The 17,640-nt window shown below is 43.8% G+C and overlaps 1 protein-coding gene across 1 annotated transcript in view; it reads left to right on the top strand.

Moving 5' to 3' along the window:
- FER1L6 (fer-1 like family member 6) overlaps positions 1 to 9,354 on the top strand; it is a 112,948-nt gene extending 103,594 nt beyond the window's left edge. The window contains exons 39-40 of the mRNA XM_008689322.2: positions 5,987 to 6,087; positions 7,418 to 9,354. Of these exons, the coding sequence (XP_008687544.2) occupies positions 5,987 to 6,087; positions 7,418 to 7,604 (288 nt within the window). The 3' untranslated portion in view covers positions 7,605 to 9,354. The remainder of the gene's footprint in view (positions 1 to 5,986; positions 6,088 to 7,417) is intronic.
- Positions 9,355 to 17,640: the final 8,286 nt, after the last annotated feature.

The following is a 17,640-nucleotide window of genomic DNA, read 5'->3' on the forward strand; positions in this document are numbered from 1 at the left end:
CCGCAAACATACTTATTGGCTGAATCACTTAAGAGTAGATTGTAGACATCCCAACACTATACCCTATTTAAAACAAATCAACCGAGTAAATTTGAAGATCTAATTGGCTTTATTAAACAATTCATGAATAGGGCAGCATCCCATCTAGCAAGTAGAGGGGAACTCCCCCAAGTTAAACAAAAGGAAGATTTTTAAAGGCAGAGAGAGGGCATAAAGGAAGGAATTTATTAGCAAAGAATGCATTATTTGGGAAAGGTGCCCTCCTTAGAGGAGTGAAAGGGTGTCTATCAGTAAATTTACAGGTTGAAATTCCATATTGGCTGATTAAAGGTTAAATTCCTGGGGTGGGGGGCACTGCAGTTAGGGTAGGTATTAAGTCTTGGTTTGTTGACATGGGGCCTTAACCTAAGTAACTCCATCATGGGCCCCTGGTTTTCTTTTTAACAATTCCTGAATACTTCTGCATGCATGTCCTAAGAATATGGGCATCCTTTACATAACCACAGTGCCATCATCACATATATGAAGTTAATAACGATTACCTAATCTGATATCCATACCGTATTCATTTCTCCATCTAGAAGAAGGATACCCTATTACCCTCAAATGTATCTTATAGCTGTTTCTTTTTTCAAAACAAGATTCAGTCATAGTTCATGTGTTGCTTTTGGTTATTTTTGTCTCTTTGGTCTATTTTGTTTTAGAACTGTCCCCACCATTTTTCCCCCATGACAATACCTGTTTGATGAAACTGGCCTCCCCTCTCCAGTTGTTTTCTCATGATGTAGTTTATCTTATTCTCTAGACCCTGTATTTCTTGTGAACTAGAAGTTAGGTATAACAGCATTATCAGGATCAGGTTAAACATTTTTGGTAAGAATACTTAAGACCTGGGGCACCTGGGTGGCTCAGTCGTTAAGCGTCTGCCTTTGGCTCAGGGCGTGATCCCAGGGTCCTGGGATCGAGCCCCGCATCGGTCTCCCTGCTCTGCTGGGAGCCTGCTTCTTCCTCTCCTATTCCCCCTGCTTGTGTTCCCTTTCTTGCTGGTTGTCTCTCTCTCTCTCTCTCTCTCTCTCTCTCTCTGTCAAATAAATAAATAAATAAATAAAATCTTAAAAAAAAAAAAAAAAGAATACTTAAGACCTGGTACTGTTTATTTCATACTGAATTAGGCCAGGAGGCACATGCCCTCAGATGGTCTCACTAGTAATGATGCTGTGTTTACTCACGTGATCATGCTGGTGACCATGAGCTCTCTGCATTGTAAAAGCACATTTTCCTCTTCGCAATTAGCAAGTAACCAGGGGGTGACACTTTGGCACTGTGGGAAATGCCTGTCCTACCACCACCTTTCACCTAATGGTGATTTAATTAATTATTTCATAGGCGTTGCAAAATGATTTTTCTAATCCGTTCTTCCTTCTTTACCCATTCCTTCTTTCCTTCCATCCATCCATCCCTGTCCATCTATCTGTCTATTATCTGTCCATCCATCCATCCATATATCCATCCATCTATATATCCCTATCATCTATGTATCTAATTCTATCATTCTTTTTCCATTTATTTATTTTTTTTAGAAGATTTTATTTATTTATTTGATAGAGAGATAGAGAGCACAAGTAGGCAGAGCGGCAGGTAGAGGGAGAGGGAGAAGCAGGCTCTCTGCCAAGTAGGGAGCCCGATGTGGGGCTCGATCCCAGGACTCTGGGATCATGACCTGAGCCAAAGGCAGCTGCTTAACTGACTGAGCCACCCAGGTGTCCCATCTTTTTCCATTTATTAGTAAGAATTCTTCTGTTAAGAAGAGCTTTCTCTCAACAAATGGAAATAAATTATAGTCACCACCTCCTCAAAAAAAAAAAAAAAGGATAAATGTTTCATTCTATCAATTACCACACTGTAGAATCAAGATTTGGTACAAGAGGTACCTCCAATGGTGGTAAATGAGATTTTTTTTCTCTTCCATTTTTCCTGGTATCACTATGGACTTAGGGATTTAAAAATATTTTTTCTAACTCTATTCACTGAAAAGATCTAGAAGTAAAATCACCACGTAGCAAGAAGACTCCTAGCATCCGGATCCTAGTTTCTAAATACCAGTCTCTACTGAAAGAACCAGGCAGGCATATTTGGCTGACTCCAGACCTAGGACAGAGAGAACACAGGATGAGCCTGGGACATATCATTGTGACAAATAGGACAATTTGAACATCTGACAGAACAATGACTGCACTTTGCATATTAAGATTTTTCTGAGTTTTGAATGATTTCCTTAATTTATCTGCCCAGAAATGGCATGCCTAGGTCCAGAGTATGACCATATAAGGTAATATACACACTTACATGGACATTATATGTATGCATGCATATACATATATGTATACATGTGTGTGTCCCTCTTCCTAAAAGACTTTGCCAGCACACATCCCCACCATTAATATATGAGAATGCTTTACCTCATACCAGTGAGAGTTGTTTTAATAAGCAATAATTACCACTGAAGAAGACATATCTGACCTAAAGGACCTGCACCCCTCCCCAGGGCATCCACTCTCTGGGCTGGGTGAAGTTCAAAGCCCATAAATAACACGCTCAGTGCAACAAGTCCAATCTTTTCGGGACCTTTCCTGGTCATTTTCTTCCATCCATAGATGTCATTAGGTTAATAGATAGTCTCTCAAACTGTCCATTTTTTTCCTAGCTCTGATTTAAAATTACATTTGGAAGATATTATTAGCTTAAGACCTCTACTTGGTGCTTGGTTGAGTATCAATAATTAAAATAAGGTTGGGAACCCTCTGTGTGGAGAGATATAGAATGAGGAGTGGTATTTATCAGAATGTCAGTAAACACTTTCCTCCTGGGGCCTGTGTGATATCAGAAAAACGTTTGTAGCCACTGAGGCAGGACAGTGAAGTGGGGGCAAGGCCCTTCATGCTAATAACCAGTGGCTCCTATGTCTGGTGCAGAATTAATTTCATATGCTCTGCTTCCCTTTTCTTTGCATTTTTTTTCCTGTGGAAATCTGGGTCTTGCCTGGGTGTTTGTTATATGGGCAGATGTTTCTTATCAAATTACGTGTTTCCATCCATGAAATAGTGTTGAAGGTAGCAACTGTAATCTCTTAAGAGGTTACTATTTACCAGGCACTAGGTTGAGCACTATATATATGTTATTTCATTTATTTGTCAAAGCAAATCTGTGGGGTACGTGCTATTAACCTCTCCAGGACAGCGAGACGGAAGCAGGTAACTCAGCCAGAGCCACACAGCTAGTAAGTGGTAGAGCCCGGTTTCAAGGGCAGATCCGTCGGCACCATCCTGTTCACTCAGCTCTTACGGTATGGTATGCTACGTGATAATAATCCTTAAACTACCCAAGGTCATCCCTTAGATGGAAGCCAAAAACATATCATCACGCCAGGGCCATGGCAAGGATTATGGAGCTTCTCTTGAACATTTCAAAGAAGGCACATTTCCTTACTGTTAAATATATAGCTTGCTTCTTTCCTTCCACAAAGAAGGGCCTCTTGGGCACAGTGAATAGCAGGGGATGGGCTTTGGTGTCATAGTATCTTGGCACAAATCCTGGTTTTATAACACAAGTTAGCAAGCATTATCAAGCCTTGGTTTCCTCAGCTGTAAAATGGGAACAAAGATGTCTGCTTTGCCGGTTATCGGAAGGTTTAGATGGAATGACGTAGGTGTGAAGCTCCGTGCAAGTTCTCCAGCCCTGTGACTGAGCTTATGACCGAGCAATGGACAAAGAGGCAGCCATGACCCTCTTACTCTGGTCCTAACTTACCCACTGTTGATTTCTGTCCTCTCCTCCAAACATTCTGGAGCCCAGCAATTGCTTAGCAACTCTTAAGCTGAGAGAGGACTTGGATGAGGTTCCTCACATACAAATACACTGCTCGGTGGAGCGTAGGTCACCCCTGGAAGACCTCTGGGAATCAGCCCTTTTTGCGTATTGGAAATCTCTCTGCCATGAGTTGTAGGCTGGCCTCTTGGGTTTCTTCCAGCCCTCAAGCTTTGCAGGGTCTCCTGCCTTTCATGAAACCTACAAATAGAGCCAGAAGTTGTCCTGAAGCACATCTGGCCATTTGACGGGTATGGAATCTGGGGCTCAAGAAGACAAATGCCTTCAAGTGGTAACTATGATGACAACAAGCCAATCATCTCATGTTAGAGTTAGGAAGGTCCTTGCAAATCTTCTAGTCCAACTATCTGGCAAATGCATGAGTAAGTCGGGAGGCAGCCCACTATCATGGGAAGAGCGTGAGCTTTGGCATCATAAGGACCTCAGTTCAAGTTCCAGTTGGTTGGCTTCTCCCCTTTGTGACCTTGGGAAAATTATTTGACCTCCACTGCTTCATTTTTCCATCGATAAAAAGGAGACCTACCTTGCTTGTTGCTGTGATTTTTTGATAGATGAATTGAAGGAACATAGGCAAAGTGGGCATTCAATAAAGCATTGCAATTACAGTTAGAGTAATAGTAACAGTAATAGTACTACAACTTCACTGTTGATAGAGGTGGAGTGGAGAGGAGTGACTAGACTGGATAGAAGCTTTGGATTCCTTCTTTCCCGGTTTTCAAATATTTCCTGAGTACCCATATATGCAAGTCATTACCTATAGGGCCAAGATTTGCTAATAGGAATGAGAGACTATATATATTCATGTTTTTAAGGAACATTTCTGGATCACAGGACATATAATGTGTTCTGAATTGGGCCAGGGTTATAGTCTAAAGAATGGATGACACCCCCTAGATTTGAACTCATTACTTCACTTGTAATATGCCCACTGCATTTCTTTACTAATTCAGACAACCATGCCACTGCCTCTCTTCTCTGGCTTCAACCCCACCCTAGATACACTACTCCTCTCTAATTTCTCCCATGATTACAAAATTGTGGTTGCCAGCAGCCATCGTGGCTGCTAAGAAGTCCTGGCTTATGGGCGGTGAATAGGTAAATTAACACAGGCCCATTAGTTCATCAGAAACTTTAATCTTTTTACTGGGGTAGGAAATCAAGTTATGCCCCATCCACATGTAATTCCAAACTGACAATTGTGGGTCTAAAATACTTCCATGGTGCCCTAGTCCCCCTCCAGTTCTGTGTCCCTCCTGTTACCTTGAATCTGAATCCTCAAAACCAAAGAAGCAGAGAGAGGGCCTTCTTCACCGAGCACTGGAGCTCCAGGAGATCAAGGATCCGATTTTTCCTAATCATTAAGTCTCCAGTGTCTAGAACAGTACCTGGCATACAGAGGGTCCCTAAAAGTAGTGAATGACTGAACGAACAAGAAAGAGCGGCCCTTACCTTTTGCAGCCATCCTGTCTCACCCTTTGATAACCCAAGACTTACCTCAGTGCTAATAACACACAGCGCTCTGAAGAAGCACATGACATGATTTTCAAAGCAGAGATTCTGCTTCTTATTGAAGGAGAAGGAAAGAGGACGTGCAAGAAGAGAAGGGTAATTCTGAAACAATGTGTGGAGACAACAGAAACAATGAAGGGTGACAGAAAAGCCATTTGGCAAATGTAGCCCCCCCCCACCCCCACCCATTTCCTCTGGAGAATCATTGGCAGAGAAGAAAGACTAGCTGGTTCTAAAGGGTTCTGTCACTCAGGTAATTCGTCTCCTTTCTAATTGCTATTGAGTTGCTATAATCAGATCTTGACTGAATGACGACAAGCGAAAGAGCACAGGTAACCAAGGATATGTGTGTCTGTGTGTACACGTGGGACCTCTCCTTTCACAAAACTCAACAGCAACATCATTTCAGGGCTTTTACTGTTCGTCATAAAAATGGCTTCTCCCAAAACCAAAAAGGTAACATTTTTTCTCAAAATAAAGCAGCAGGATAGTCCAAATACTTCTGGTGTTCTACACTAGACACTTCTAGAAGGTTGGCATTGCTCCCAGCAGGTCTTTGTGACTAGAAACTGAAACTTTTGTCTTTGTGCAGGGCAAGGTTGAAGCCGAGTTCCACTTAGTGACAGCAGAAGAAGCGGAGAAAAATCCTGTCGGAAAAGCCCGGAAGGAGCCAGAGCCTCTGGCCAAACCCAAGTGAGTGGGGTTGGGGGAAAGAGCATGGGAAAGGCCCTTTGTAGTCCCCAAAGCAGAGGACTGGGCATTTCTCTAGAGGGCCCCTCTGGGGGGACTGAGCCCCAAGGGTACAGCCCACAGGTGCTGTCCAATCTAGGTAGCTTTTTGTTGCTATAATTAGGAAATATTCTAAAAACAATATAGACTGTTTGGAAAATGGAGAGGGTACTTCTCTGTAATACTGCCACAGGAGCATATTTAGAATAATTTTGTATATTTTTTCTACTCCTTTTTTAAATGTGTATATGAATTCCACATGAATTTTTTCTACTTATTTTTGAATCAGGCATATACAATTGTCTTAATGTTTCATTTATCCTGTGCTGCAAAGTTTTGCTTTGTTGTCATAATGGTCAGAATTAGGATTTTTTAATGCCTGTGGAATATTCCATAGGCTTGGTGCCCATAATTGACTTGGTCACCAGCCCGTAATTGGATATTTAATTTACATCTGCCTTTTTCCATCATTGTACTATGATGAAAATATTTCCCTTTTATAAAATACTGCTTTAAAATAAATTCCCAGAAGTAGAATTACTAGAAGAGTTGCCCTATTCAATTTAATCCATGGTTACATATCAATTAAAAAGTAAATATGTGTGGATATGAAATATGTATACAAATATTCTTTCAAATTGTATTTGTCCTATCCTTCCTGAGATCCCCAGTGTCTCAAGATGAGTGGTCCCTTCTCAGTACTTACTTTTCATCTATCATAGTGTTACAAACATAATGGATACTTACTTATTCATTAATTCATTATTTGTTGAGCTCCTACAATGTGTACGTACTTAAAAAAAAACAAAACCCAACACTTTGAAGAACACCAAAGAAATCTAAGACATAAGTTCTATCTTCTAAGAGCTTCCAATCTGTTTAGGGAGAACACAGACTCATAAAATAGTTAACAGAGTATAGAAGACCAGTATGTTAGGTCCAAAAAGGAGCTAAAGTCAAGTGGTAGATGCGATAGGAATTTGGAAGGAGGGGGATCTTTATGGACCAAGGTGGTCAAGGAGGGCCTCATGGAAGAGGGGGGCTTGAGCTGATCAGGATTGGACGGATGAGGGCAGTCAGACCTCCTCCAGACCAAGCTTTAAACTGATGCAGGAATCATCACTCCTAATGTTGGGTGGCTCCTGCTTCAAGGCAACATGAACGTATCCCATTCCCGGGCATCTCCTTGTGGACCTCTAGAAAGTGCGAGTCAGAAGTACTTCCTGAGGTCTGGAGAATGCCATGTGTCGGCATCATGGCCCCTTCCCTGATTTTTCTCTTGCTTCCCTCACAGCCGCCCAGACACCTCCTTCTCCTGGTTTGTGAGCCCCTTCAAGTGCCTCTACCACCTCATCTGGAGGAATTACAAAAAGTACATCATCATCGGTTTCATTCTGATCATCCTCATCATCTTCCTGGTCCTCTTCATCTATACTTTGCCTGGAGCCATCAGCCATAAGATCGTCGGGGGCTCCTCCTAGAGATTCACGGAGGACTGGGCCCCTGCCATTCCACTAATGCTCTCTTCTTCCTCATCTCTAATATGTAAGAGCGTGTGCTCTGTGCAGGCACTGTGCTGGGTGCTAAGAGGACGAACCCAAAGGGCCCAAAAACCAGTCCCTCTGTCTTCGGACAGATCAACTCTTCTTGGAGGAAATGGGAAAGGAGCCTCCCCACGCTGCTGCAACCCCTGCCACTACCTTTCAAACTCACAAGCCTTAAGCCATGTTTTCACCCATGGACAGCATGAAATGATGACTCCTTTGCCTCAGCGTAATCCATGGTGACTTCAGATTGACTTAGGTGAATGTTTTCTTTATGTAATTGGTTTTATTCTGAGAGGTCTAATTCTGGGACTGAGATTTATTGGAAGTACTTTCTTTTAAATAATTTTTACAGCAAATAAACTGAAAGCATTTCAGCAAATTACTGGACATTCAACCTGTCCCGTGTATCTTAACCTTGTTTAATCCTCACGGTTTATAGAACACGTTCACTTACTCAGGCTGTGAAATTGGCTTGGAGAAAACTTTTTATCACCTAAAATACTTTGTTGTTGAAATTCCCATCTAGAGATGAGATGTCGCTGGTTTTCCATCAAAGTCAACACTTAACATGTTCAATAGTAGTAATGAGTTCTGGAGAAATCCATTTGAATTTATGCTCTACAGCAATTTCCAAGTGGGAATTTTATAAATATGAAATATTCTTTTGTGTATGTGTGTATGGGGGGGTGTACCTCCATGGTACCAATAGGAATTCTCTTTAGCCAGATACACAAGCCCCACCAAATATGGTGTTCCCATAGACCATGCTATGACTGACCATTCTTGGCACTGTGCAGCACGTAGTCTTACCGCCATATGTAGTAGGCACTATCATGACTCTCAAGCACACGTTAATTTCAAAAGCAGGCCCAGAAATAATATCCTATGTACTTGTCAGATGGGGTCAAGTTATTTTTGAAAGAAAACCTTGATTTTCTGCACTGTCTGGATCTGCCACCCCATCTAAAGCAGGGAGTGGAAGTGAGCAGCTGGTGTTCTCAGTTAAAACAAAGGAATTGGAGTGTTTGGCCTCATACATAAATATGGCAACCATTTCTTCTTTCAAACATGAGGGGCCATTTGGCAGGAGGCTGGATTGGGCTTCACTTCTCAACACCAGAAGCACCTGGGCTACTGTTTTCTTTAGATCGTCTTGCACATATGTAACTCTTCTAAAATGAAGGATATTTACTTCCACATGGAAAGTCATTCTAGAATGTTCCTGGTTGATGGAAATAAGATTGAAACATGTGCTGTGTGATTTTAGACTTAGTGTTGTTCATTGAATTCTGGCCCAAGGTGCTCACTGCCTAGTAACTATAATGCCCTATTTTCCTGAAGTGGTGGAAAATAGAGCATTTATGGCATTGGCAATGTTTCCTGGTGGGATTAGTTACATAAACTGTGATATTCTTGCTGTGAAATCACACAGGCACCAGGAATGGTGGAGGCAAAAATACTTGACAGCATGGAATGCATACATTGAGTACATTGTAAGTAAAAAAAGTCATATAAGTTAGCAAACTGTATGTACAGCATGATACAAAGAGAAAACGTAAACATGCATAGATAAAGCCTGGGGGAATATGCCCAAAAGTGAATTGTGATGATCTCTAGGTAGTGGTATCTTTTTTCCTTCTTGTTTTTCTATTTTTCCTAAAACTTCTAAAATAAAATGTGTATTATTTTAAATGCAAAAATTTAATTAAATACAGATTTAAATGTGTTCTTTTAAAAATATTTATTGAGTGTCTCTTGTGTGCTAGGCAGGGGGGTTGCGGCAGAGACAAGACAAACCTAGCCCCTTCTCCGTGGAGTTTACCTTCTGGTAGCTCCTCAGGGTCTGGTTTTATCTTCAAATTATGGGGCATCCGAGAAGAGCACTGAGCCAGGGATGTGTTTCATGGATGAAGTTTGAGAGAAAGGACAACATACATCTGTGGTGTCATTCAAAAGGAAAAGAATACCATTATTTTAGGTTAGAATTAGAAATAAGGTATTATACTTTCCGCTGGATTTTGGACAGTAAAATGATGTTAACTCTTGACAAAATAATGTGCATTGTTCAAATCCACCAAAAAAAGCTAAAAATTGAAAATCCTTCAAAGTTAAATAAAAGTCATCAACTTTGCTTTGCTGCTCAAAGGTGTCCGAATGCTGAAAAACCTTTAGCAGAAGTATTTGAAACATTTTCAGATCAGATGGCATCATAAGAAATGTGTGAGAAGAAGTGGCAAGCAAGGGTAATTTTGGAATCAGAGATGTCTGCTGTTCTATACATAGGTTACCACTTATGGCCTGTCCTGCATGTAAAAAAATAAATAATGTTCTGGGCCTAATTTTGCAGGCTTGGTCCTAAAGATATTACAGATTAAAAATTGTGAAAATTAGAAAGCAAAAACCCAATTCCCAAGAAGTTGCCATGAGTCCCTACTTATGGTCTTAAAAAAGATTAAATTTATTCATTTGACAGATAACAGTTTTTCTTTCGGCTTTAATCTGTTTCAGAGCAGTTTTGTTTGTTTATTTTTTTATTTTTCACAACAGTTGGATCTTTTCCTCCAAGCTTAAGCAAAACAAAATCAATACCAGCACCACCACCAAACAACCCGCGGGAGGCTATCCAATTCCGTGTCTCCAGCAGTTGAAACATTTGGCTTCCTTGCTCTTTCCCTTAAACCACACATAAGTGGAAATTACAGGATTGACTTCGCAGCTGGGGCTAGTTGGTATTTATTCATTTAAAAGATAATTATTGAGCTCCATCCTCGTTCCCGGTGCTGTGATCAACAGTGGGTACACAAAAGTACACAAGCATATAAGTAAGTCCCTGCTCTAGTGGAGCACAGGGTTTGGTGGAGAGAAGACATTGATCAAATAATCACACATGCGGATAATTACCAACTGAGGGTCTGAACAGGGGCGAAGTATTGGAAATGGGAAGAGCATCTCATGGAGGGCCCACTCAGTCTGGCAGTCAGGGGGACCTACTGGGGAAGGAATGGAGTAGAACCATAAGGAAGATGGAGAGGAAGAAGAGCACGCCAGACAGAGAAGATAGCATGTGCAAAGGCCCTGGGGTGGCAGGGGGTGAGGCACATGAAGGAGTCTGAAGAGGGTGGGTATTTTAGTGAGAGACAAAGGGTGCCGAGGTGGAGCTGGAAAGTCATGTAAGTGTCGCATCCTTAAGAGTTTGGGTCTTTGTTTTAAAAGGAATGGATGGCACAGGATTTTTAAGCAGTGGAGAGGCACGATTAGATTTTTATTCCATGTGGAGAGCAGATTGGAGGTACTGTAGTCCTCCCCACAAGACAGGATGGTGGTTTTCACTCGGTAATGATGCTAGAGGAGGGAAGTGGAGGGATTGGAGGTTATCTCTTTAAAGTTCCAGGGTGGTCTACTGGGGAATTTGGAGTCTAGTGTTGACTCTGCTTCATACAAGCTATGTGACCTAAGGCAGACAACTTGACATCTCTGATCTACATTTTCCTTGTTTGTCATAGGATGGCATATGCAGCTATGGTGATGAAAAGTCCATGGCATATTCTGATGCAAAATTAACATGTTGGTGGATCTGTGGATGGACCTCAGGGTCAGATAGTGAGGGACTTTGAATGCCAAGTTGAACTTTATGCAGCACAAAGTGAGGCCCCCTGGGAGGGTTTAAGCAGAGACTCGGCAAGATCAGGTCTGCATATTAAAGAAGTTATTCTGTCTATAGTGCATGATGGATTGGTGAGGATGAGACCCAGGGGTGGGGGGATGTCTTAGGAAGCAGTGGCCAAAACCCTGGAGGCAGATAAGAACCCGTGCCAGAGCCAAGGCCGTGGGGCTGGAGAGGAAGAGCCAGATTCCCATATGTTGGTGAGGCTCCCACTGCCCAGGCACCTGCCAGAGAGGACAGAGAAGTTTGAATCCCAGCCGCACCACGTCTATCTGGACAGTTCACTTAACCTCTGCGTCCCACTTTTCCCACCTGATACGAAGGAATTACTATCAGACAAGAACTGTGAGGATTGCAGGAAAGGTATGTAAAGTGTTTCACACGTGCCTGGCATGAAGCCAGTTCTCGAAGGCCAGTGGCTAGTGGCACAAACATCATTTCTATGGGTAGAACCAACAGGACATGGAATCTAATTGGATATGAGGAGTGAGGGAAGAGGATCAGACTTACGCTTTAGAAATGTTCTGGCACATGGACTAAGACCCTTTTCAGCCAGTAATACTCCTGAGTGTATTTGTTTCCCATTGCAGCTGTAACCAATTACAACGAACCCCGTGGACTGAATTTATCAGACAGTTCTGTAGGTCAGAAGCCCACCACGGAGCCCACTGAACAAAAACCAGGGTGTTGACAGAGCCGCCTTCCCTCCTGGAGGCTCCAGGGGAACACCTGTCTCCTGTCTCCTCTGGCTTCCAGAGGCTGCCTGCATTCCTTGGCTCGTCGCTCCTTCCTCCACCTTCAAAGCAGCAATGTTACCTCTCTCTGTGCCTTTCTCCCATAGTCGCTTTTCCCTCTGACTGTAATGGACAAGTTCTTGCTTTTAAGGATGCGTGTGATTACGCTGGACCTGCCCAGATAATCCAGGAAGATCTCCCCATCTCAAGGTCCTTAACCACATCTGCAAAGACCCTTTCGCCTTGTAAAGTAACATATTCACAGGTTCTGGGAATGAGGACGTGGGCTTTGTTTTGGGAGCGGGAGGCCTTATTTTGCCTACTGTGGGAGTATCACACAGGCATTGGGATTCGGCCCAGTTTGGAAGCCCAGCCCAGCAGAGCTTTGAAAGCCGGGGTGATTACGGTGCATGAGAGAACCAGGCTCCACAGACACTTTTCTCTTTGGAACAAGCTGTTCCCCTGTGTTGTTCAGCCTCTCAAGTGACAAGTGTCTTGGGGAAAAGGAAGCACCGCGCTCCATCCTTCCCCGACTCATTAAAATCCTCTCAAGCACAGTGGATGAGGAACGTTCAGAGCTGGTAAGGGAAGGACTCCCGGTTCCTCCCCCACCTCCGCCCCAGGAGTTTCCAGACCAGCCCCTGAAGTTCAGCTTTCCTCTAAGGCGGCACTAGCTGCTCCCAGATCAAGAGCTAGCACGTGTCTCTTCTCCCTCACGTAGGAAGGCCCATTTGAGAAAAGAGCACTCTATTTTTCTGTGGATCTTAGCAGGAGAAAGAAAACGGGCTTTGGAGGCTGAGATAGCGGCATGAAGCCAGAGCACAGACAGTCGCTGTGTGACCTCAGCTGAGTTACTCAACAGCTCTGAATCTCTCTGACGTATAAGGGGAAGATGATGTCCATCTTGTAGGATTGCGGCGTTTGGGCATGTGGGCTGGTGGCTGGTGGCTCTCTACTGCGGATGGAGGGACGGGAACATTTTCTGAAGTGTCTAGTATTGTCTTCTATATCACGGGATCCCCAGGAGTGATCACTTACTGAGTATCAAACAACTAATGTTCGCTGAGTGCTATTACAGATTATAGAGCAATACTTCGATTTCCTTGCTCGTTCTCCCAAAGGTCCCGTTGCGCAGACAGGGAAACAGCTCCAGGCGCTTCCGCAATGACCAAGCCTCTTGGGAGCAGATCTCAACTTCAAGCCCTTCCTGACCCTCCTGCCCCTCTGCTCTGTGCTCTCTTACAGGGGCTGTCTGATGATTGGCTTACGGTGGGTGAGGCTGCCCACCCCCCCGCCCCGTCAGAAAATTCCTCGATGATTTTCTTTAAGGTTCATCCATGCCCCGGAGGTTCATCCATGAACCCCCCCCCCGATATTTCAGGTGTGTTTCACACAACATCAGGGCTGCAGGGTGGAGTCTCTTCTGCTTACTTGAAGCACCGCGTTTGATGGTAAGAGAATGTAAAGGCAGTTCTCGTTCATGCTACCCCAGATGCTTTTGATGCTCTTTGCTCATCTTGCCATTTGTGGTGAGAATCCCCACACCCCCAATCCAGAAAACAACGCAGACATTTAACTGGGCTCTTTCTAAGTCAGCCACAGAACTTAGATTTGGAAGTTAGGGATGTGAAGAAACAGGCAGGGTAGAAACTGCTAGCTGCATACCGAATATCCATTTTCTCCTTCCTTCTTGGTAACAGGCGGCCAGCTGGATGAGGGCAGCCACGTGCTGAGGTCAAGCAGCACATCCGTCTGTGTCTTGCTATGGGGGTAGCTGCAGCTGTGTGAACCTGGCTCAGGGATAGGGCTTACAGGAAATCTCACTAAAGGGACTTGACTCGGCTGACAGACCCTTTGTGCCTTTTCCTCCTCCTTCATCGCACCTGAACTGTGGATGTGATGGCTGGAGCTCCATCAGTTGTCTTGGATCTTGAGGCAACCTTGACAATGGAAGCCGCCGTAAGTAGTACGGCAGAAAGATAGAAGAGGCACAAATCCCTGCTGATTGTGGAGTCACCAAACCATTTCTGCAGGGACTATCTCCAGACTTTTCTACATGAAAGCAAAACAAACTATCTTTCTAAAGCCACAGTAATTTGGGAGTGGTAGTTGTTGCTTTCATTGTTATATGCAGCTGAACCAAATCCTGATACAGAAACACTCTTCTGGACCTTACAGAATTGGCAACAGTTTACTCCAGTACCTTATCTGAATTTCTTCACCTCGGGCCAGTGGAGGACCAGGCATCTCTAGTCCCTTTGTGAAGCCATATTATTTTCCTTCAAGTTGGAGCTGAAACCCAGGGAGAATTTCAGGCCTTGAGGCACCTCTGCATCTGAGAACGAAATCAGGCAGTTAGAATCTCCATGTGAAGGTTCTCTCTCTTCCTTCCTGAGCTCCTCTTAACTCTCACCTTTAAAAAAACTTACTTATTTTTAATTTTAGCAAAACATACATGAAATTTACCATGTTAACCATTTCTAAGTGTACAGTTCTGTGGCATTAAGGGAATTCACATTGCTCTACAACCATCACCATCCCCTACCTTCAGAACATTTGTCGTCTTGCAAAGCTGAAACTCTGTCCCCATTACCGGCGGCTTCCCGTGCCCCCTCCCCAGCCCCTGGCAACCAGGATTCTGTTTTCTGTCTCTATGAGTTTGACGACTCTAAGTGCCACATGTGGGTGGAATCATACAGTGTTTGCCTTTTGCGGCTGGCTTATTTCCCTTCGTATAATGTCTACAAGGTTCATCCGTGTTGTAGCTCGTGTGGGGACTTCCTTCCTCTGGAAGGCTGAATAATATTCCATTGCACATGTGCACCAACTTTTGCTTATTCATTCGTAAACACTCAGATGGCTTTCACCTTTGAGCTATTGTAAATGCTCCATAAGTGAGTGTACGAATATCCCTCCAAGACCCTACTTTCCATTTTTGGAGGGGGCGGGGCTAGACCCAGTAGTGGGACCGCTGGATCATACGGTAATGATATGCTTAATTTTTTGAGGAATTACCATATACTCTTTTCCATAACGACGGCACCGTTTTACGTTCCCTCCAGCTGTGCACAAAGGCTCTAATATCTTGTTACTTTTCTGGTTTTTTTTCCTTCAGAATAGCTATCCTAGTGGGTGTGAAGTAATATCTCACAGTTTTGATTTGCATTTCCTTAATGCTTAGTGATATTGAGTATCTTGTTAATAGAGGCAGGCCAGATCCGAGGACCCAGCGTGGGGGACCCAGAGCCAAGGTCCTTGGCGTCATGCAGGATAGAAATCAGACATGAACCAGAGAAAGTCAAAGCAGAATTTATTGAGTAGGATGAGTGACGGAAAATAGCAGGCGGAATGTCTGGGAGACTCGGAAAGGAAAGGAGAACGAGTCTCGTCATCGCTTGGGGTTAGGGGTTTATATTGGAAAGGGGTCAGGGAACGCGTTCCTTCAGGAATCCAGGGCAGGGTCCAATCAAAGGTGAGCGACAGGTGAGTAACAGGTGTGATTTCAGAAATCATCCAAGTTAGGGGGTGTTGACGCCAGTGTCAGCCAAGGTTTGTTTGAAGCTGATGACCTGGGACAGGTTTGGGATCCGGCTCTTCCTAGATGTGATCAGGTGTTTGGGGGCCTAGGAGAAACTCAGAGAATGATTAACCCTCTTGCGGGATTAACCCTTGGAGCGGGAACATAGCTTCTTTGGATTTTGCTCCAATGTAAAATATAGGACGTGAGTAAATGGGGGCTCACCGAGAAACAGCAGAGACAGAGCGTTTCTGAACTGGAGTCCCTCCGGCTTCTCCACCTCAATTTCATGTGCTTATCGGTCGTTGATCTATCTTCTTTGGAGAAACGGCTGCTCATGTCCTATGCTCGTTTTACGCTGGGTTGTTTTTTGTTGTCGTTGTTGGGTTTTAGAAGTTCTCTATACATTCTGGGTATTGATCCTTTCTCAGATACATGATTTGCAAGTATTTTCTCTCATTCTGCGGCTTGCCTTTGCACTCTGTTGATGGTGCCCTTTGCTACACAGATTTAACATTTTGATGGAGTCCAACTGGCCTTGATTTTCTTTTTTTTAAAACAATTTTATTCATTTATCTGAGAGAGAGAGCATGAGCAGGGAGAGAGGGAGAAGCAGACTTCCCGCTGAGCAGGGAGCCCGATGCGGGGCTCCACCCCAGGGCCCTGGGATCATGACCCCAGCTGAAGGTAGACGCTTAACTGACTGAGCCACCCAGGCGCCCCCCAACTTGCCTTATTTTTCTTTTGTGGCCTATGCCTTTGATGTCATATCCAAGAAATCACGATCGTATCCAGTGTCCTGAAGATCTTCCCTGCGTTTTCCTCTAGGAGTTTTATAGTTGCAGCTCTTATATTTAGGGCTCTGGTACACGTGGAGTTAATTTTTGTATATGTTGTTAGGTAAGGGACTAGCATCGTTCTTTTGCATGTGGATGTCCAGTTTCCCTAGCCCCGTGTGTTGAAAACCTCACCTGGTAAATATTTTCCTGTGCTTCATTCATACAAACCACTCCTGCTAGCAGCTCTTTCTAGTAGCCAGTGTGCTTGATGTTTTCATAATCTTCTTGAGTCCCTGTGATGACTCCATGAAGAGTGTAGGGTCAGGATAGGCTAGAATGTATTGTAGTAACACACACACACACACACACACACACACACACACACCCAAATCTCAGAGTTTTATCTAAATAGTTTTTCTCACTCGCAGATTTGGCTTTGGGTCTGAGCAACTCCCCACATGTTGGCCCAGGATTCCATATGGACCTTCCGTATCAACATTAATCCCGCAATTTCTGTGTCCGGGAAAATAGAGTAATGAGACTCCAACACTGACTAGTAAATGCTTCCAGATGGAAATAGCACAGGATACTTCAACTCACAGCTCATTGGCCAAAATAAGTGACGTGGACAAACCCAACTTCAAGAGAGCAGAGAACTGCGATCCCCCCCTGTGCTCAGAAGTAGAGGAGAACCAGATCCTGGTGAGTCATAGTAACGCTTTCTACATGTGGGTATGATTACTCCCAATTCACAGATCAGAAATTGGGGTGTCATAGCTAGTTACCAGGCAGTTCTCTTCGGCTTTAAAACCATCTTCTCTTCCTGTTCCCAACAGAGTAGCTATTGTAATGGAATGTACTGGATATAGACTATTTTTTCCCTAGGGAATTATCCAGTTTTTCTGCCTGCACCAGTCTCTGTGCTGTTTATGATGATTTAAGGAAGCTGCTTGCTAACTGTAAGCCAACCGATTTTCAGTAAAACAACAAGTTTCAGATGGTGGTGAATCATTTCTATGGCTTTCCTGAGCTCCTTCAGCGGAACCACTTACGGCTCCTAGGAGTCTTCCCACAGCTCTTAAGAGACACCCAGGGGCCCTTTCCTTCCTCTGGCTTTCAGGAAGCTCGTCCGGATCAGTCAGGGTCCACGCACATACAGCCAACACTGGTGGTCACGATGTAGGAGTAAATTTGCATTGATGCCGACATTCAATGCACTGATGTCGGTCTTAAAAATAAGTCTTAGGAGTACACGACCCGCATCCCCTCCACCCCT

The sequence above is a fragment of the Ursus maritimus genome, unplaced genomic scaffold (assembly GCF_017311325.1).
Source record: "Ursus maritimus isolate PB19 unplaced genomic scaffold, ASM1731132v1 scaffold_9, whole genome shotgun sequence".
In the NCBI taxonomy this organism is placed as follows: Eukaryota; Metazoa; Chordata; class Mammalia; order Carnivora; family Ursidae; genus Ursus; species Ursus maritimus.